At 41.5% G+C, this 20,977-nt stretch overlaps 1 protein-coding gene across 1 annotated transcript in view; it reads left to right on the top strand.

The window, feature by feature from the left end:
- The first annotated feature begins 324 nt into the window (after nt 1-324).
- Nucleotides 325-20,977, top strand: part of RSBN1L (round spermatid basic protein 1 like) — a 46,581-nt gene continuing 25,928 nt past the window's right edge. The window contains exons 1-2 of the mRNA XM_059472247.1: nt 325-939; nt 11,319-11,432. Coding sequence (XP_059328230.1) covers nt 354-939; nt 11,319-11,432 — 700 coding nt within the window. The 5' untranslated portion in view covers nt 325-353. The remainder of the gene's footprint in view (nt 940-11,318; nt 11,433-20,977) is intronic.

Below are 20,977 nucleotides of genomic sequence, written 5' to 3'. Positions count from 1 at the left end.
ACAGCCGCTCCCAGAGCAGAGAAGCCCCAAACCTGAGGCGTTAATGAAAGCCCCGGGATGCGCTGGGGTCCGAACCTTCCTTATTCCCAAGCAAGCGCCTTCCCCAGGCGCGCCGCCTCTCCCTGCCCCGGTCCCCGCCGCGCTCCCCTCACCGCCCCCGCGCGCCCTGCGCACTCAGCCGAGCCGCCGCCCTCAATCCCCTGAGAGCCCGCCCCCTCTCCCCGCCCTGCGATTGGCCGCTCTCGCTGTCTGTCCGGCGCCACCCCGGCCCATTGGGCGAGGCCATGGCACTGCCCCGCCCCCGGCGCTATCGGTTGGGGCGAGCCGAGAGTAAATAGACGCCGGAGCCCAAGATGGCGGAGCCGCCCAGCCCGGGTCGTGGCGCGGCGCCCCCCGAGCAAGAGCTGCTCGGCGCCAGGACGGCCCCGGACGCGAAAGGTTCCCGCGGATCCCAGCCGGCCGCCAAGAAGGTGAAGGGAGCCGAGGAGCGGAGCTTGAAGGGCGCTAAGCGCGTCAACGGTGAAGGGGGCGGCGGTGGCGGGAGCGCCAAGCAGACGCTGCCCGCGGTCGTGCCCGGCTACAGCGGCCCCGGGCCATGGGGCTTCGCCGCGCTGCCCTCGGGCCCCTCGGCGGCCGCGGGGGGCTTTGCGTTCCCTTCCCCGCTGTCCCGGAAGCTGCTGCCGCCCGCGGTGCTGCTGCCGCCGTCCGCCTCCCCCTCCTCGTCCCACCCGCAGCACCAGCACCGCCACCACCGGCACCGCCTGGCGCTGGCGGCCGAGGCGGGAGGCGGCGGCAGCGCCAAGCCCAAGAGACCCAAGGAGAAGCGGGACAAGGAGAGGAGGAAGCACGGGGCGCTGCCCGTTGTGGCGGCGGCGGGAGATGGCGGCGGGGCCCTGAGCCGGGAGGAGAACGGGGAGGTGAAGCTGCTGTTCCCCAAAGGTGAGCGGCGGGAAGGGAGGGCTGGAAGGGGCAGCGGGCGCGGGGGCCTCGCTGGAGCTGCCCGGCGGCGGCGGGAGGCGGCCCCGGCCCGGCCCGGGGGCTGCGGGCAGCGCCGGAGCCGCTCACACATCGCTGGCCTTGTGTGGGCTCGTGGGGAAGGCAGCGGCGGCTCGGTCCGCCGTCAATCCTGTCAAAAAAGGGGGTGTGGAATTAGCGATGGCGTCAGCCAGAAGCTGCCAGAGGCCTTAGGTTTTCTTACCTATTAGGGAAATGAGGATGCCGAGTAATTTATTAGAAATGCGCGAACAAAACTGAATTGGGGAAAAACCGAGAACGTGTTGCAAAAAATCGCCGTAATTTAAAAATTAAATCATAAATCATCTTGTTTCTTAGGCTGTTAATTTTTACAGGCTAAGTCATTGAGTACTAGTTAAAATGCAGTTAAAATTTAGATACTTAGACTTTTGAAATCTCATGTAGTTGCTGCTCCAGGCTTTCTTTATTTTTTGAAGATCACATCTCCCAAGGAATGCTCGAGGCCTTCAGGATAAGGGGGGGGGGGGGGGAATGCTGGGTTAGTTCATTAGTAGTGCTGCACAAAAATGGCCATATGGGGTAGGACAAGATGTCAGGCAAGAGTCTTGCTTGGGTTCCTGCTGTGATCAACAGTAAATCTTGGGAACTAAAAGACAATACATGAGTATATGATGACAGTACAAGAATACATGGTTTTATTTCTAGTGTGTCCTTTCCCAGTCTCCAGTGACCTTAAACCAGATATTGATGCTTTATATTTACATCGAAATATGAGGAATTTGAAATGTACACTCCATTACTTAGTTTAATCAATATTCTTTTATTTTAAAGGAAAGATAAATTACAGCTGTTGTGTAGATTTAGGTTACTTTGATTGTGGCCTGTACCTGTAATTACAGGATCAGCCAAGCTTGTAGAGAAATGTCAATATGCCTTTTTGTCTACTGATTAGGTTGTCTGGGCTACCTTATTTCATTTTTTCACTAATTTCCATGAGTATCTTCATCTGTGATTCACTTACCTTTGAGAGGTTTTTTTTATTTATTTGGATCTTGATTGGTGGTGTCCAAGTGGGTTTTAAGTATGTAATTTCAGTGCTTTCAAGTGTTCCATTTTAGGGCTTTCCCCCCCTTTGTTCCTGTCCAAAAGGTGACTGGGAAAAAGCCTTTAGAAATGATGCTCATTACCTGTTTGATGTTGGTGAAGTAGTTTTGCCTTCAAGGATAGCTGCTAAGAAACTCACCCAAATCCTTCTTGCAAAGCTGTGTAATAAATAACCATGTTTGCTCTGATTGCTGTAGTGTCCTACCAGTGTTAAAGAGTCATGTTAGTAAATATTAGAACCATATTGCCATAACAGGATGAAATATTCTTTCACATTGCTTAAAGAAATTGACACTGATAGTAGTAACTGAATAATTTATGTGATTTGTCTTTAAAGAGGAGATTGTGCACCTTGTATCTGGAAAAGATACTTTTCTCAGAGCTTATATTCACAGGCACAAATTCTTTTTATTTTTTAGTTGCTGAGCGCTCAGAACAGATATTTTTACCTTACATTTATTCCTTGAAAACTTACCTACATGCAACAAATAAATTTTCAAAGGTGAATGATACCTGTTTGGTATCTGAGCCTGCACATTTCCATTTAGACGAAGTAGTTTCTAAACCAAAATATTTGTGGCATATTTTCCTCCATAAAAGAAGAACTTTATTTTAATTAAACTGTATATTTTTGCAGAGAAGACTGAGAAAGTGAAGGATGCACTGACTGTTCTGCTGAGAGCTGCCAGCCTTTCAAAAGTGATTCAGTATTTGACTGTAGATTAAAGAACAGGTTTGTGCTGTTAATCCTGTGAATAATTTACTGTGCAGAGAGGAAAGGGAAAAACGCAGTTATGATGCAGGGAGAAAAGAATGGCTGGGGGGCAGGCACATAGAATCCTGAGTACAGAGGAAAGCTAAGAATGACATTGAGGTGGGTGGGTGAAATAGTCAGGACTTGTGCATTGGGAGTGCTGAAGCTACAGACTGGAAAAAGATACCAGAGGGACTGTGGTTGCAGCATGTAATGAGTGAACGTGGAATGAATTTGAAATACTGACAGGAGAAGAAAATAGCAGGCAGGAGCAGTGTGGAGGTGATTCTGGTTTTGTTTTGGGGTGAAAGATTATACTTAGGTGCTGTAGGATAGAAGGGGAAATGAAAATTTTAGGCAGCCTACAGGGTGGAATTGAACAGCATGGGTAAATTTAGATGATTTTGGGTAATTGTGGAAAACTGAAAGGCCTGCACATACAGGATATATGAGGGGCAGGGGATAAAATAGGAATAGGAATAAAATATTCTCCTTCAGGTGTAGTGAGCTGAGTTTGTAGAAGCTGCTATCAATGCATTCTAAAAATCAGCCTCATGCAGGCAAGTGCAGTCTCTTGTTCCTGGAGTCTGCAGTTAGGCACCCTCTGCCTTTGGTGCAGTGGAGAAGGAGCAGCAACATGGAATTGATGGCATTGATTGTTTTTCTCTGCTAGCATTCAGAACTGACACACATGCCAGTGTTGCACCTGCCAGCAGGAAAATTGTGCCAATGGAGAGACTAGAGGTATAGAGGCAGGAATACTCAGACATAAGCAGATGGAATGGGTGAGAATTCCTTGGTTGTTTTGAGGCTCTGAAAATGGAGAAAGTCCATCCTCCTGTTTGCAGCCAAAAATGCCGATGCATTGCAGGTGGGCACATGGGATGGGGTGGAATTCCCAGTCATTCCAGTACCTGTAAATGAATTCCCAGTCATTGCAGTACCTATAAATGAGGAGTTGGGTTTCTGGTCAGGGAGCTGTGTGCTCTGCTGCACAGAGCTCTTAGGGTGTGAGGAGAAAAAGCTTCACTTTTGTGAGAGAGACTGAGGCCTGCACAGATTTCAGTACTAGAGAAAATGAGAAGCAAAGCTGGAGGAATCGGGAGGAGAATGGCAAAATTTGTCTCAAAATTTCATGAGGTTGCTAGGACTGTGTTATAGACAAAATAATACAGGGAATGAGGGTGTGCAGTGATGTGGAGTGAATGAATGTGAGATCTGGCCTTGAGAGTAGTGGCAAATGCATTTTCCTAATTTTAGTTTAATTATGGTAATGATGATGGAAGTATTGACACTGAGGAGGAAATGGTGAGGTTTTTCACCTTGCAATCAGAAAAGCTGATGATAGGAGCTGATGTGTGTCCTTCACTTGCAGTAGTGACTATGAGGTAAGGGGGCCTAGTTCTGATGTGATAGGAAGATGTTAAGCTTGGTAGTAGCCAAGATGGATGATGGGTTTAAAGCTTTAAAAAAAAATTTGTATTTTCTTCAAGTCTTTGTTTAAAGACTTCTTTGGTCTTTTAATTAATTGCAAAGAGTTTTTAAGTTGCAGAGTCATAAGCAAGCCTTACAGCTTGTGATTCCATTAAATGAATGGGGTTCAGTGACCCCTTCAGAGATGATCTAGCATGCAGAGAGCCTGAAAGAGCCTTTTGCTGGATGCATGATTTATCCTGCAGATAACAAGGGTTAGGCTGTTTAAAATAAGCTTAAATTTCACTTGTCATGAACATTGTGATAGTGGAACTGAAGTTGTGCAATGTTTTTGTTTTTGAAGCACAGTGTCAGTCTGACAGAGTGATTGCTGTTCATGCTCTGGCTCTGCTGATTCAGTCAGTCATTTCACTGGTACTCTGCTCTAGCAGTTCATAGTCGGCATTGTTTTCATAACAGTGCAAAGCTCAGCTCAGCCACTCCCCTCTGCATTAGACAGTGCCTGTCCAGATCTTTGGTTTTGGTCCCTATGTTTGCTGTAAGGTGTAATGCAGTTGCATGAGCCATCTTTTCTGCTTTTCTTGCTGTTTCTGTGTACAATTTTTCTTTCCCTCCTGTTTTTTTTTCTTCAGTGATCCATTTGTAAGATTGCCTCAGTGTGTAGGCAGTTGCAGAATGAGATTGATGCCTTTTGACTTGCAGATGGGGATTCCCCATATGAGCAGGAAGGCTGAATGGGGCACTGTAGCTCTTGTTTTTAGTGTTAGTATATTTTTTTTTTAACTGTTCCTCCTTTGTCCCCACCCCCCTTCTTTCTCCTGCTATCTTTGAAGGATAGATAAGATTAGATTTCCAATGAACATTTAGCAGTGATTCTTCTGGTAACAGTTACCTTGTATCCTGTGACCGTTCTGGGATTTTAGCTTTCAAGAAGTTACACTTTTCAGTCTTAATAATTTTGGTCTGCTTCCTGTGGGATGCTCATTTCATAGTCTCTGTTACCAAAGTAGGTTGAAGAAAGTTTTGAATCTTCTTTTTCTCTCCTTTAGAACGGGGGCCATGCATCTTGCTTGTAAGGTTCTTTTATTTTTTCTTCTGCTAAACATTTCCTCCTTCTGTTAACTACTACTTCCCTTTTTTCTTTTTTCTTGGACTGTGGCTTGACTCACTTCCCCCTCCTTTCTGTTGAATTTTTTAAATATAACAGTCATTTTCATGCTTATGAGGCTCTTGACCACTCTTATCTGAATTCTTCACTGTTTTTCTATTTGGATAGCCTACTGTAAGCAGCAATGTCTAGAAAGTGTTTTGGGTTTTAAGTATGGTATTCAGGTGGAAGAGGGACTTCTCAAATTTCTGTTGCTGCTGGAGATTTACATGCAGTTCTGTTTTCAGAGCTGGTAGTGACATCAATATGCAATGCTGGGATAAATTTGGAGCAGTGCATCTTTTTCTTGAGGGACCCTGGCCCCTTTTTGATAAGATAACTTGACATTTGCTAGGTGGAACAAAATCCTTCTAAGCTGAAGAACCATGCCCTTCCTGTACCCCAGAATTCAGCTTTGTTTGTAATTCACACAGCAGAAACTTACTCTGATTTTGGAATACCAAATAATTTTCCATAGTTGACACAAGATCAGGAGGCTGAGCATTTTATCTGAAACCTCTTTAAGAGGCCTTGTTTGCAGCTCTCACGTTCTCTGTTACTGATTTCAACTCTGCAGTGCTTGAGCCTAAACTCATTCAGTTCTGCACGTAGAAGGTCTCCTTAGAAGTGAGAAGCTTAAAGGAACTGGGAACTGTGAAGATAATATTTCAGTTTTTTGGAAGTTTTAATTCTGAAAGGGATCTATCCTCCTTTTCATTCATTGGAGAGCTTGAGGAAATATTCTTGCCTGATAAGGGGATTTCTTTAGTGATATCTTAGATTTTAAACTTAAATTACGGAAAGGAGTGTCAGCCATATGCTCCTGGTTGCTGGGGTGTGAAACTTGTCCCTTTTTTGATGGTTTGTATTTTATCTTGAACATACTGCATGGGTTTTTCCATGTTCATTAACCTGGGGAACCTGCTCTGCAGTGTACATTGTAGGATTTAACAAGTGCAGGTGTCAAGGCTGTTAACATGGTGGTGTTAAATGTACTTCATGTACCTGCATAACCAGTTAAACATGGCTTCTTGAGGTTTTATTTTTATGGGTGTTTGCTCAAAGTGAGGAGAGTGCTGATGGAAGGGAGGGTAGCTGATGTTCTTGTATGCCCCTCCATATTTCCCCTCCCTTTCAGTTACCCTGCTGCTGGTGTTATCCATATTGATGGTGTCCCTTAGCAGTAGTCTGTAAATATTTTGCCTCATGTGCAGTGACAGCCCTTAAATCAAACAGAGGAGAGGCAGGCAGAATACTTTGAACATAATCTATGACTGACTACTAATGTGAGTTACCATCTGGAAAATGATGCAGAGCAGCTGCAGCTTTTGGCATCTGACAGGGCTGTACAGCTCTCCTAGTGCTGAAATGGACTTGCTTGTTGGAGCTCCTGCATGGACTTCAAGGTGCAAATGTCCCAAGTGACAGCCTCCACTTTGCACATGAGATCCACTCAAAAGCACTTCCCATTAGTACTCACTGTCTATGCTCTTTTTGCCTTTCTGTCTGTAGAAAGCTTTCAGTAGAGGCATGGATCTGATTAGATTTCTGAAATCAGGTGTGATCTGTGAATTTGTGTTCCTGTATTTCCTGCTTAGGAAACTGTGACAGTCATTCTCATTATGAGAATGACTACTATGAGTATCTCTTGAGTTGGGAAACAAGGAACTTTTACTATACCCTTTAGTTGTAAATGGCTATTTAATGTATGAGTACAGTGTATATCCATTTATTTTATTTATGTACTTAACCTAACATCCAGAAAAAGTAGCTTTGGAATTTGAGGAGGAAGCATGCATATAATTCTTAATTAGTTCAGTTCATTGTGTAGAATTGTTGTAAAGTGAAGATATTTTTCAGATGCCCTTTAGGAAGGTGAGATGGCACACACCATAATAAAATTCTTCCTGTCTATATGTTGCACTTCTTTTATTTTAATGTATTGCTGTTGCAGCATTTCTTTTGGGTGTGGGTGTAGAGTTCTCGTGACATGCAAAGCAAAGAATATGGACTTCATGGTGACGCTCCTTGCTGTAAATTTGGATGAGACATGTAGAAATCTTTTAATTCCTTAGGTGTTGTATTGTTTTCTAAACAGGGATACTTATTCCTACAAAGCCCTGTATTTTAAAAAGTATACAGTTGTTTATTTAGTAGAGTTGGATTGGGTTTGTCTGGCAAGGTAGCAGGGGAGATACAGGGGTGGCTTCTGTGAGAAGCTGCCAGTGATGGTGGTAGCATCTCTGGGATTATGTATTTTAAGAGGGGGAAAAAAATCACTGCACAGGACCAATTGCAGCTGGAGAGAGGTCAGTGCAGAAGGAGGGCAGGAGGTGCTCCAGGTGCCGGAGCAGATTCCCCTGCAGGCCCTGGGGCAGCTCCTGCTGGGGCAGCTGTGCCCCTGCAGCCCAGGGAGGCCCATGGGGGAGCAGAGATCCACCTGAGACCCTTGGGGACTCCAGCCAGGAGCAGGTGGGTGTCCAAGGGAGGCTGTGAGCCCATGGAAGCCTTTGCTGGAGCAGGCTCCTGGCAGGGCCTGTGAGAAGAGGAGCCCATGCTGGATCAGGTCTGTTGGCAGGATCTGTGGCCTGTTTCTGGAGCAGGTTGCCAGGTTTGTTGGTAGGACCTGTGACCCCCTGTGGCACCACCCTGGAGCAGGCTGTGCCTGAGGGACTGTGCCACATGCAAAAGGACCCACACTGGAGCAGTCTGTGAGGAGCTGAGCCCACAGGCAGCACTCACACTGGAGAAATAGGTGGGACAAGTGTGGTGAAAAGATAGATTTCTTTCTTTTTTGCCCTGGGCCACAAATTACTTCAGACAATTGGCTTTTAGTTTTGGTGCTTTTGGAGGTGTGTAAAGGCCTTCCCTCCTGTGTGTTTGGGCTGTGTTATTTCTGTGGAGGCTCATTTCATCCACAGCAGCTCAAAAAGCTTTTTTTTTTCTTTTTTATTTGTTAGGAGTAGTCCTGGTGGAAGCTAACTGCAGAATATTCTGTGGACATGGAAAGCTTATTGTAAACATTTTCCTACCTTTTACTACTTTGTGATCTTGTTGCCCTACAAGTAAAATGGAGACCAGTAGTAGCTTCTAGTGGTAAATTTCAAAAAAGCTGTACAAAAGCATTCCAGGTTTTCATAACTTCAACAGAGCAAGATTTGCTTGTTTTCCCTTGCCGGTGTCACTCACTGCTTGTTTATTCTGTGATATCTAGGTTGTAAATTGCTTAATATTGGGGATATTCATTTTAAAGCAGGAATTTCATGAAGAATGTTCATGTTTCTGGATTCCCTGAGGAGAACAATCAGCAGCCTTTTGTTTGGAAGTTGTGTTTGAATTTTGCAAGCCAGATAAGAAAACACATACTAATACTCAGAGACTTAAGGCATTTCAACTGAGAATTAAGTTCAAGTGTTAATCCATGGACTAACTCATTTTGACAGGTTTTTTAATGTATGAAGATTTTTTTAAAATTTCAGTATTTATGGGGTTTTTTTTTGAGGGGAACTACTGGCTATTGTTAAGCTATTCTGTGAGCTTTGAAGGAGTAAATCAGAAAATCTATACATTCAAATTGAGCTTCTCAACTGTTTTTACTTGCATCAGGCTCTACACTGGTTTGGTTACAAGACTGTGATTTCTAGAAGGGAAAGTTTACTCCAAATATCCCTCAGCTGCATTTACATTGTATTTGCAATCACTTGTGGTAGGATTTACTTGTGGCTGTTGCTGGGGATGTTACAGAACACATTCATTGTTTCTTTTGTTGGGAAAGTTTCACCATTGACTCTAATTGCTTTGAAGATGTGAAAATAAACTAGAGCCTCTTTAAGAGGTTCTCTGTCTTTATGTGTTGCTTCTGACAAAGCTGGAAGATTCATTGGCCTCATTTTCATGAGTTGGCAGTAAAAGACTCTTTCAGTCTTTTGTCCTCTTTCAGCAAGACTCAACATCTGTATATGCTCTTCAATGTTGCTTTGATTTGTAAGTGATAGCAGAAGTCAAGTGTGCCTCTTAACCATACAAAAATGTTGAGATAAAATCTAGGTCTTCGCATGATAATTGTAGTTCTGGCTGAGTTGATTGTTCAGCCAAGGTTATAAATCAAGCCTGGTGTTACTGCCTGCTAGCTGAGTGTCTGCTTTTGGAGTGTTACATTAACTCCTGTTGGACAACTTACCCAATTTCATACTCAAGTTGCTGGGGATTTACAAATTAGAGATTCCTTTTTGGGGAGAAACAGGTTGGAGAGCAAGATTTATGTCAGTTTAACCTTTTCCTAGAAAGATTTGTGTTGGAAAGCTTATTTGGTTTCCATGGTCTGCTATACACATAAATCTGCTTTGTCATCCATCCCTTCCCGCAGAGGTGTTAGGAGGAGGCTGTTCTTGGACATGGCTGTCCAAACATCCTCTAAGTGCAGCTACCTTATTATATTTGTGCCAGTATAGCTTCTGTTCTCTCCCTGCTGCTTATGATCTGTGGAGAGGCAAGAGGCATATCTCAATTGCCATCTATTTTGGTTTTTATTTGACTTATTTTCTTATGACTCTCCCTAAAATACATCCTTTGCTTCACTCTAACAACTGTGAGGATTTAAGTTCTGTATCCTCGTTAGAATACTCCTCAGAGGAAAGATTGAATGCTGTGGAATCACTGTTGGAGCAGTCATTTATGTGGATTACTGTCAGCTCTTTGCACCTTTATCAACTTCCTGAGTAGTTTGGGTAGGGGTCACTCTGCATTGCCTTCTAGAACTGAGGGCTTTCTTTGGCTTGCTTCTGAAATATTTCTCATTTGTTAGTAGTGAACATACTCACTACTTCTATTTTATGTGAATACTTAAGGAAGAGTAATTGGATTTCTTTGCTTCCACTTGGGGTTTATAATGCAAGTACTATGAATAAAACATCAGGGCTGTCTCTCAGCTGTATTACTGAAGCATAACATTATGTAGGAGCTTGAAATCAGATTTCCTCTTTCCCTGTGGAGGTTAAAAAGCCCAGTGAACTCTTTGAGCAGGTACTGGCTTCAGGCCAGGAGGTGAGGCGTCAAGTGCTGGCTGCACTGCATATGAGCCTGGTAAAATCTGACTTCTTTAGTGCTTGGCCTCAGAAGTGAATCTCAACTTGGCTTGCAAAGATGACTGCTTGAAACTATGAGTTCCTCTAGGTCTAGTATTTTACATGCAGAAAGCATGCCTACAGGCTCTGCTTTTCTGTGTCAGGGATTTAAAAACCTGGAGTGACTTGACAAGAAAGGAAATGAAAAATGAGACTGCTCAGGTAAGCTGTTCTGATTGTGGGTAAGCAGGGGAAGCACCAGTGAATTAAATCTGTGTGAATAGAGCACGTCTCATGTTTTTATTAATTATATCTGACTGCTGTTGATGCATTAGCCTGTGAATGTAATGTAAATGACTTTTAATTGGACAGATTAAACCATCTTTCCTAGGTATTTGCAAAAGCCTTTAAGTTCAGAGTTTGTATAGATAGATAGTTAGGAAGGTTTTCAGTCTGGATGTGCACCCAAGAAAATGCTAACTGTATTCTTTTTTTCCTCAATTCTTATGTAATGCATGCAATTCCAATTTCAACAAATGAGCTGGCTGCCCATGCAAAGTAAGAGCAGAAGGTATAAGAGTAAGCAAAAATTATTGTACAGTTAACTTGCTGGGTTGTTGCATACAGCCACAACAAAACAAACAAAACTTTTCTGAGTTAAAGAAGCTTATGTTGGATTATGCAACAGATAAATATTAGCTTTTCATATTGTAAGTACTGGGATTTCCTTGTAACTCCTTCTCTATATCCTCTTAATAGAGCTTGCATAAGAGTAATAGGAAATATGTATGTTACAATTACTTTTCTGTTCTTGCTTAATTGTGAAATATTTGCATTTCAGGTCAAATCAAAGACAAAGTTAAAGAAAGGGAGAAGAAGCAAAAAGAAAAGAAGAAGCACAAACTAATGAATGAAATCAAGAAGGAAAATGGAGAGATCAAATTACTGCAGAAAGGTAGGTTCAAACTCTGTAGTGATTTTTCATTCTAGTGCTAGAGGTATTTGATTGGATGCTGTGCTTCAATACTATGTTTTTTATTTAACTTATGCTTTTTTTCCTGGTTAGTTGGTACAAAAGTTGCAAATTAAAACCTGTTACAGATGTTAATGTTTTTGTCAGCTGCGCTAGGTACTGGAAATTAAAGATAAAACTATCATCACAGTGTTGTATATGCAATAGTAGTAGTAGTAGGTAAGACCAGTACTTCAAGGAACAACATTAGTGATTCTTGAATGACTGCTGACAAGATGTAGGTCATCATTTTATATCTTGTGGAGAGGAAAGATGAATGCATGTTACATTTTATGTCTAACATTAATTGTACAAGACTGAGTACTTAAGGAGTTATAATTCAGGAGATTTGTCAAATACTAGGCAATTGTATGCCACATGCAGTCTTAATTTTGGCTAATTTCTTCAACTTTGTTTTCTGTAGTGAAAGGTAGTTAAAGTTACATTCTCATGTGGCTTGTGCATCCATTGAATCTTAGAACTGTGCAGTAGTTGAGGTTGGAAGGGATCCAGTCCAGCTACTCCAGGTATGATCAACTAGAGCAGCTTGCCCAGGATTATCAGACTCTTTATCTCCAAGGGTGGAGGTAACAGTCTCACTGGACAACTACATTCAGATTATATATACAGAAATTATTTTTATAATGATGATGATAAGAGACTGGAACAGGTTGCCCAGAGAGGTGACAGATATTCCATCCCTGACAGTGTTCAAGGTCAGGTCAAGAATTGGGCTCTGAGCAACCAGATCTAATTGTGAAGATGTTCCTGCTTATTGCAGCATGTTAGACTGGATGGTCTTGAAAGGTCCATTCCAGCAGAAGCTGTGTCTGTTGTATGGCCTTTGAAAAAAGGCAGAGACAGCTGGGGCTGATAGGCCTGGAGAAGAGGAGGCTCAAGGGGGATCCTATCAGTGTGTGGGAACACCTGATGAAAGGGAGTGAAGAAAGTCATCAACCTGTGCTTCACGGGTTTATTTCTTCCAGGTGCAGGGTTTTACCCACCCCTCTGTTAACTTCACGGGTCCCCCAAGTTTCTACATTTCTACAGCCTCTCAAGGTCCCTCTCACTGGCAGTGCAACTCTGTGGTGCATCAACTCCTCCTCCCAGTTGTGGATCAGCTGCAGCTTGCTGAGGGTGTGCTCTGTCCCATGATGCATCAGTGGAGAGGCTGGACAATAACAACACAAGATATTAAGGTCTGGATTACTCCAGCAGTGACTGTTTCCAGCTGGAATTTGTGCTGCTGCTCACAACCCTTTGAGCACAGCAGTTAAGCCAGTACTTGAACCACCTTACTCTTCACTTAGGTCATGCTGCAGCAGATTTTCTCTGAGGGTGTTGCTTATTTGAGTAGACCAAATGCTTTTTTAATCTGTTATTTTCAGTCTCTGCTTTTGAAGTTAGGAACAAATTCCTGATATGTTTTTCTGTTACTTTGTAAACTGTGGGATTTAATTTACAAACCAGAAAGTGAAACCCTCAAATTAAGTCTTGAACTTCAGAAGAGGTCAGAGGCACAGAGCCCTTTAATTACTGCATCAGGTATTATACTCTACACACAAGTAACTGTATTAACAACAATGACAGTTTAAAACCTGTGTTGATCAGATCTCAAAGTACAGCTTTGAACTTGAGCATTGTGTAAGCTGGTGACTTCCTGTGCAAAGGGCAGGTGTGACTTGTCTTTGCTGAGCAAAGGAAGTTGATGATTGAGATACAGGGCAACATGTAGCTGCCACAGCAGTGGGTCCTTCAGGCTTTGAGTAGCAGCCTTTTTTTACACTGGGCCCTGTTTCTGTCGCCATTCAGCAGATGAGGTGCAATCTGCAAAGACAGCAAGTTGTCTTGCACCAGCCTAATGGGGCTGTTGAGCCTAAAATAGTGCTTTATTTTCAGGTTAATGTTCAAGTGCATATGCCCGGGGACTGTGTTAAAAGACTTCTTTTGAGAAGCAGGATAGCTTATTTTCATAGCAAACAGTGCTACAAGTGCATTAGATGCTTCATTCCTATTTTATTTGACTTTTTACCACTCAAGTTTATTTCATATTTTCTTTATAGTGTTGGGTGTAAAGTGTTTTGTAGAGGCTGTGTTTGGTTTGCCAGTATCCTGCAAAATTGACTGCTATTTCAGGGAAAGAAGGGAGTGAGTCAGGAGAGCAGTTATTTAGAGCAGGCAAATCATCTCCACAGGATTTGTATCCTGTTCAGAACAGCAGCTTGGTGTCTTCTGTGGGCCTCCAAAATCTGACTAAATGTGCTTATATGTGCTGTGAGGTTTGTATAACATTTCCTGAGCTGTCCTGCTGATCTAACTTTACATCCTGGGCAAGAGAGAGCAGAGGCAGAAGTGCTTTATGACCAGCTTCTTGTATATATCTGTGGTCAGTGTCTCTGTGACCTTTTCAATTACTAACTCTTTATTTAAGAGGGTCTTCTTCCCGTGTAACAAAAGTTAAACTTCAAGCCCTATTGTTTTGAGCTCAGGATTTACAGTGCAGGCTTTGGAATGAGTCTGCTTTCCATTTCTTCAGGCTTCTGCTTTTGTGGTTGTTTTTTCTATTTTTAGTGTGTGTGTTTAGAGACCAAGAGTACAGTGCCTAAAGACAGCTTATTTCCTTCTTCTAGGTATTAGATCTATATCTTGTTGTAAAATATTGCTCTGGCCATCTGTTTGTGACTGCCCTTGGCTGAGGGGGGTAGGTAACAGCCTACGTGACTTCAGACAGCTCAGCTGCCTGTCCGAGGTCAGGGGTGACGAGTTCTGGAGGAGGTCAGTGCTGAGGGACTGATGCCTTTTGAGGGAGGGCTGGTGCATAAGCCTAATTTTGGTGCTCTAAGCTGAATGTGGAAGAGTTTATTTATACTTGGAGGCTCTGGGTTGTGAGCTGTTCATCTGCCTAAACTTGGGTTGGCATTCTGTTGAAAGCTGTGATAAAACTTGCCCGTGTTGGAGAAGGGTGATTCTGAAAAAGGGTTTCTCTGCTGTGCATGAGGCTGCTAAAGGAAATGAGGCTCTTTCAGAGAGCCTCATGGCTTTTTTTATAAACCTGGAATTACAAGGTTTTTTGTCATCCTTTTGCACCGTATTCTCTAGATAAGGCTGTAGAATTGTCTCTGTGTCTGTCTGCTGTGTGGAAGGAAGAGTTCAGCTTTCAGACAAAAGCTGCTTGGCACATGCATGTTGTTAAAAATTCAGAAACTCCAAGTGATTTAAATTTTCTTTTAAAAAAAATCTGCATTGTAAATAGTTACTGTCTAGATATTGAGTGTTTAATGCAAAATATTTGCACCACTGTGGTGTGACAAAGTTACTGGAGGTTCTGCAAAAAGGAGGATGATTAATAGGTTTATTTGTAAACAATCCCATTTCTGTTTTTCATTTTAGAAAAAAGTCAGTTTTGTTTACCTGATTATTTATATCTGAGCACAGCAACTGCTAAAATTGCAGTAGGAGACATTCTTAGTATGTGTTTCTGCAAGATTAAATGCCTTGCTTTATTGAATGCCAAAATTCAGGAAAGAACTGAAAATGAACATTTTATTTGCTGGTATGAGCATACATAAATCCAAATTGTTTTCTGAAGACTTTTTAAAATTATTCTGCTGGAAGAAATGGCATTTAATTGTACATCTTTATGACCCTTTAAAATTTTTCATAAATGGGTTTTTTACATGAGTAATTACAAAATCAGTATATTGAACATGAGACATGAGTCTTCATGTATCTTTAAGGAACATGTTCAAGTGTTTGTATGCAGTGCACTTCAGTTGAGGGAGTGAGTAAGACTGAGATAAGAGTGGAGGGCACACAATCCACCACACTGGTTTGTCTGATACTGGGTTTGCTTCACAGTCCTAGGCACCAAGTTGCCAACTTTTACCAATAAAATATGAGTAGAGGGTAAAACAGATGTCAAGTGAGATGGAGCAAGTGGTAACTGGAGGGAGAACTGTGCTGGAAAGCTTTCGGCTGGGGATCTGGAGTTTGAAGCAAAGACTTCTGGTGAATCAAAATAAAAATGTTAAATTTTGGTGGCTAGGCTCTCCTAAAGTAAGGAAGTGAAAACCAAATTAAATTAGTGACTGCTGTTAGAAATGTTTGTGCCTTCCTACTACTAGCTGTCAGCTAGAAAACTGTGGGAAACAAAGATTTAAGTGTTACTGATTTTTGGTTTTTGTTTTGAAATGTCTTAAGTGCCCCTCTAATAATTCTGGCTGTGACCTCAAAGTTGAGAAACAACTCAACTGGTTGAAGCAACTGAATAAAGTATTTGACTTCATGGTCTCTGCTTATTTAAAATTTCAGATCAAATGATCAAGCACAACAAATGAACACAACATAAAATAAATTCAGGTAATGTCTGACTTCTTGCAAAACCTTACATTTGGAAGGTGTCTAATTAGATAAACCAGATATTAGGCTGTCTAGCATCAGTTTTAATTACAAGTATGTGTCATCTTATAATAACAGAGCATTGGCTTATTTGCATAAAATTTGAACAGTTTTGAATGTCAATCCTTAGTAGTAAGTCCCATGTCACTAACACTGACAGGTATATTATGGCACCATAAAAAATAAGGTGTGCTGAGTTAACTTGAAAGATCTACCAGTCCTGTAGATGTGTGCATGTGAGAATTATTTTTCTGTTTATGGTATATAAGGTTTGGTACCTGGAGGATGGCTAAAAGTTACTTTGCATCAGTTCTGATACTGCTGAGTGTGTGCCTGCATGAACAGAATGAACATAACTTCCATTCTTCTGATTTCTTTATTGATGCATTGCAGATTTTGTAGCTCTATCCTTGTGCAGATACTGCTAAGCCAAATAAGAGCAGAAGCTGTTCTTTGCTTTTTTATGGTCCAGTAAAGTGTGAGCTCAGTCTACTTTTTAACAACAGATCAGAGGGGAAAGTTCCTGTAAATGTGGATGCTGAGAGTTTTTTTATCTACCTCCTGTCCCTGTTATTTCTCATTCTTGGGGTCCTAGGGCAGTGGGTCACATGTAAGGAAATGTTTTCAGTACAACTGAAAATTGTTAACTTCTGTCTTGTGTTTCCAAACCGTGTGGTGGAAAAAAAGCTTTTTGTTCATAGGCTCAGTACCTGTTGTGTCTAAATGGATATCAGGACACATAGAGACAAACATGCCATGCACTTCAAAATGTGTGAAATTCGATTCCAAGAGTTGTATGTATATGTATGTGTGTACACACCTGTACTGTGTGTGCTGGTGAAGACTCTGAAACTCCTGTCTTGAGAGTTTTGGGTTTACCTGTGTGTGCCTCAGCAGCAAGAGGTGAATCCAGTTAGCTTGCATCAAGTACTGCACTGCTGTTCCCAAATCTGACTTAAAGTAGGTTGGATATCTCACCCTTGTGTTGGGATCTTTATTTAAACTTTTGGATTGCTTAGTTATGTTTTCATGAAATTTTGCCTGTCTGCTCTGGAGCAGCTTAATTACTGCCCTAGAGAGATGAGGAAAGCTGCTCTTTTTGGTGTCCGTTAGAGAAGTGTCAAAGCAGTGTTACTGGTTTTGGAAGAAGCAGCTCATTTTTCTTTAAAGTACTTTGATATATGCAGCAGAGAAGTGGCTGAGTAGTGTGTTTCTGCTCTTCTCTACAGCTAATGCAGAAAAAGAAAAAGAAGAAATTATTTATTGAACATTGCTGATAGCAATTCCAGTATTCCAGCAAACTAACTCTTTTTGCTCTTAACTATTTGTAACTTCTGAGCAGATTTAAACATCTACTTCAGAGTGGATCTTTGAAATTCATCAGAGCAGAAGCCTTAGGCTAGAAATGTGCTTCCTTCTCTATCTGTCATATTCTATTCAAGCTTTACTGAGAAATACTATTTACTTCTAGAAATCAGTTTTTCATTTTGTGTTTGTATTCCTCAGGAGAACTGTCTGTACACTAAAGTAGTTGAATGTAAGTATTCTAAAATTGGGTATATGCAGGTGTCAAAGCAGTGTGCAGATCAAGCACCACCCACACTCATTGTAAAAGGATAGATGGAGGAAATTGTAGTCTGATCTGTATTACAGATAAATTAACTAAAATGTTACCTTTAAAAGGTAAATTTTATAATTTCTTGGTTAAATTTAAAAGTTCAAATGTTTGGGTTAGAAAAATTTCTATTAAGGTTTCCTAGGAAACTGATCCTTCTCATAAATGTACTGTTGGGTGAGGTGGTGGGGCTTTTTTAACCTGTAAAAATTCAGCTTTGTTCAGTGCTGGGGTGGATGGAGAAGGTGTAGCTGAGCAGAGCAGACCGTGTGGTTTGCTGCCCCGAGGAGGGGTGGGTGCTGCTGGTACCCCCTGAGTCCTGCTCTCAGTGGCCTGTGTGCTTTAATTCCTGTGTGACTGGAGCCAGTTCCCTGATGCAGCAGCACAGTGAGCAGCTTTCTGCTGAGCCACTGAGTTACTGTGCAGTTGGTGAGCAGCAGTGGCGCAGGACCCTGTGCCAGGAGCAGTGACAGAGGACACTGGGGGGTTGGATCATCTGGCATTGAGCTTGTACATTGCTCAGCTGTGTTATAGCCTGAATAATTGTCACATTTTTTCAGTCTTCCAATATAAAATTTGATTTTGAAGTGTTTTTTTTTTCTTTGCAATGTGGGGTGTATGAAGTATCTACACAAATACTTTTCTGTATGTATGTCATTTGCTGCTTGTGGGGAAATGGAGTTTTTGACAGAGCTTGTGTATGCAGTAGCAAAAGCTTGAGTGAATTTTCAAAAGGCTCAAAACAGCTAAGCAGTTTTTGAAGTTGTGTTACCTAATTCCTGCTTGAAGTGGTTTTAGAGATCTAAGTTTTACTCTTGTTGGTATGCATTTTTTTTCAAAGTGTTTAATTCTAGTAATGTTTTAAAAAAAGCCCATTTAGAATCTTCTTTATCTTCTGATTTCTGTGTTTTAAGGCTTTTTTTCTGCTTCAGTGGCATCAGTAGTTCAGACATTGAAGATGGGGTTGATGTTTGTCTCCCAAGGATAGACACCATTTCTCTCTTTTAGTTGCAAGCAGCAGTTCAGGGGGCCCTGCTACCTTCCATCACAGATCTTCTGGTGTTTTTTTTTGTTATACAGCCTTTTGTTCTTTCAGTGATTGCTGCTCTCGTGGTTTCCAAGTGTTTCAGAATTAAAACTGGTCTCAGTTCCATCCTTAAATAGAGAGATCCAAAAAATTCCGTGGAAGAGAGTTGCACACAGAAATAAGGGGTTGTGGGCAAATATTTATCTTATTACAATTTGTGTGCATAATTTTTGCAACTTGGTGTAATTTGAGAAAGTGTGCAATGATAAATTGTAATAATTGATATATATGTAAATGGCATAACCCTTTTATCTTGTGTTCGGAAGTAAAAGCAGTCTGTATTAAAATCAATATATTAAAGCTGAGAGGAAATTTTTTTTATATGCCCAAAAAGGAATAATTTTAACCCTCTGGTTAAAAACGTTTATCTCTTCTGAAGGTTTTGTAGAGATGGTGTGAAAATAGAGGGAATGATAAATGTTCTTCAGTATAAAATGTCTTAATGTAATTCCTTCTAAGGTTTTAAGTGCTTCCATAGATGTATACCAAGCTAAATAAGAAGTACTTTTACAACTGAGTTTGAAGACAAACCCATTTTGGATATGTTCACAAGAACTTTGCATAATTGGAGACTGATTTACATTCCATCTATGATGTTTCTGTCTTAAAGGCACCACTCCTTTCAAGACCATGGCTGTGCTCTTTTGAGTGCTGCTCACTGATGATTAGAAAAATTCAATTATTTCAGTTGGAAGGGGCCTATAGTGATCATCCATTTCAAGTGCCTGACCACCTCAGGGCTGGCCAAGAGTTTAACCTTGTTAAGGGCATTGTCCAAATGCCTCTTAAACACTGCCTGCCTCGGGGCATTGACCACCTCTCTAAGGAAGCCAGTTTTATTGTTTAATAGTGGAATTGTTTGTTTGGTTAGTTTTTTAATATTTTACTGCATAGCTGCATCCTTGAAATACATTAAGTGATGAATTAAAGAAACTGCCACCAGGTATTACAGGAGCAGTTGAATGAAATTGTTTGTAAAACATCAGAAGATGAAAAGGAATGGTACAGGTTGAAAGGGAAAATCAGATCATCTTCCTTCTTGTACGTTAGGAATGGAAGTCAGCAGTTTTTGTTGTTTTGCACAGATACAAATTCATAGCCATCTATTATATAAGTACTTTACATTTCAGCTAGTAGTGATATAATGCCATTTAATAGCTGGGTGCTCAGTAAGAACATACAGATGCTGATCTTCATGTCTTCATGTCTTCTTTGTCTTAGGATTTTACATGTTCAAGTAGGAGAGAGTGATTTGGCTCTTACTGCAGCAAATAGCTTCTTGCTTTCAAGTTTGTTGCCATTTATATTTCTCTGATTGAACCCCAGTAAATAAAAATTTCCATACTTTTCTGCCATGCATAATGTCCCAGATCTGAGTGACTAGTTTGAACAAAAATCTGATCTCCATTTAAAAACAAGTGAAATGGGTTGGCAGTAATTTCTGCTTCCCCCTGCATCACCTTACTCCAGCATTTGGTGCTATAATTCCATAGTTTGTATATTCACGCTAATATTCACACTATCTGCAGAATGATTGACTTCTTTGTGATATCCATCAGCATAGCAAAAAAATTCATATTTGGAGTGAAACAATTTTAAAATGCTGCATTAAAACATTATTAAGAGTTTGCAATACCTGTATACCCAGATGCTTTTTTTGCAGTTTTGTATTCCTGCAGTCAGGAGGAGGGGAAAAATGTCTGAGTCTGTATTTTGAGATTTGTGTTGAGATTTCAAAGCCTGCAGTATGTAACTTCCCACTGTCAGAAACCATTTCTTTATTTCCCACTGCCTGGAGCTGGTGCTGTAGTGGCACCATTACAATACCCCAGAACAGCAGTAGGTGATTTTTGCCAGGTAATGACATTACACACAAGGACCCTGGCACCCTGAATAACCATTTTCAGGATTCCTCTAAGGATGAGGTACTCAGTTGTTGAACACCTGTTGCTGCTCTTCCTGGTCTTTTCATGCCCACTAGAGTTTCAGACTGACAGAAAGAGGATATTAACAAAGAGGTGGTGAATATTGCATCTGCCAGATGAAGCAGTTCTGTTGCTGAGGTTTGATGCTGGGTTTACATTAAATTTAGCCTAAGAAAGGACAGACTTCCATGAAGATACTGGCAGTTGAACTTTGCAGTTGAACTTAGCTAGCTAAAAGTGAAATTGTGTTCAGAGAGTGTGCAATGTTAAATCTGATTCTGAGTGAAGAGAGTCTTTGTAGTTATTAACTGTGTAGATTAGGTTAAGAAATCCTAGAATCCATTTCCTTGTTTGGACTAAATAAGAAATGAGGTGACCTCAGGGCACTTCTCATTCCCCTCTCTGTGAGAAAATAGAATCCAGGGAGATAACTAAATCTGCCTCCACTTCAAGAATCCCAGAA

Source organism: Ammospiza nelsoni, chromosome 5, assembly GCF_027579445.1.
Source record: "Ammospiza nelsoni isolate bAmmNel1 chromosome 5, bAmmNel1.pri, whole genome shotgun sequence".
Lineage (NCBI taxonomy): Eukaryota > Metazoa > Chordata > Aves > Passeriformes > Passerellidae > Ammospiza > Ammospiza nelsoni.
The sequence above is the reverse complement of the archived record's forward strand: the minus strand, read 5'-3'. Positions and strand labels throughout refer to the sequence as shown.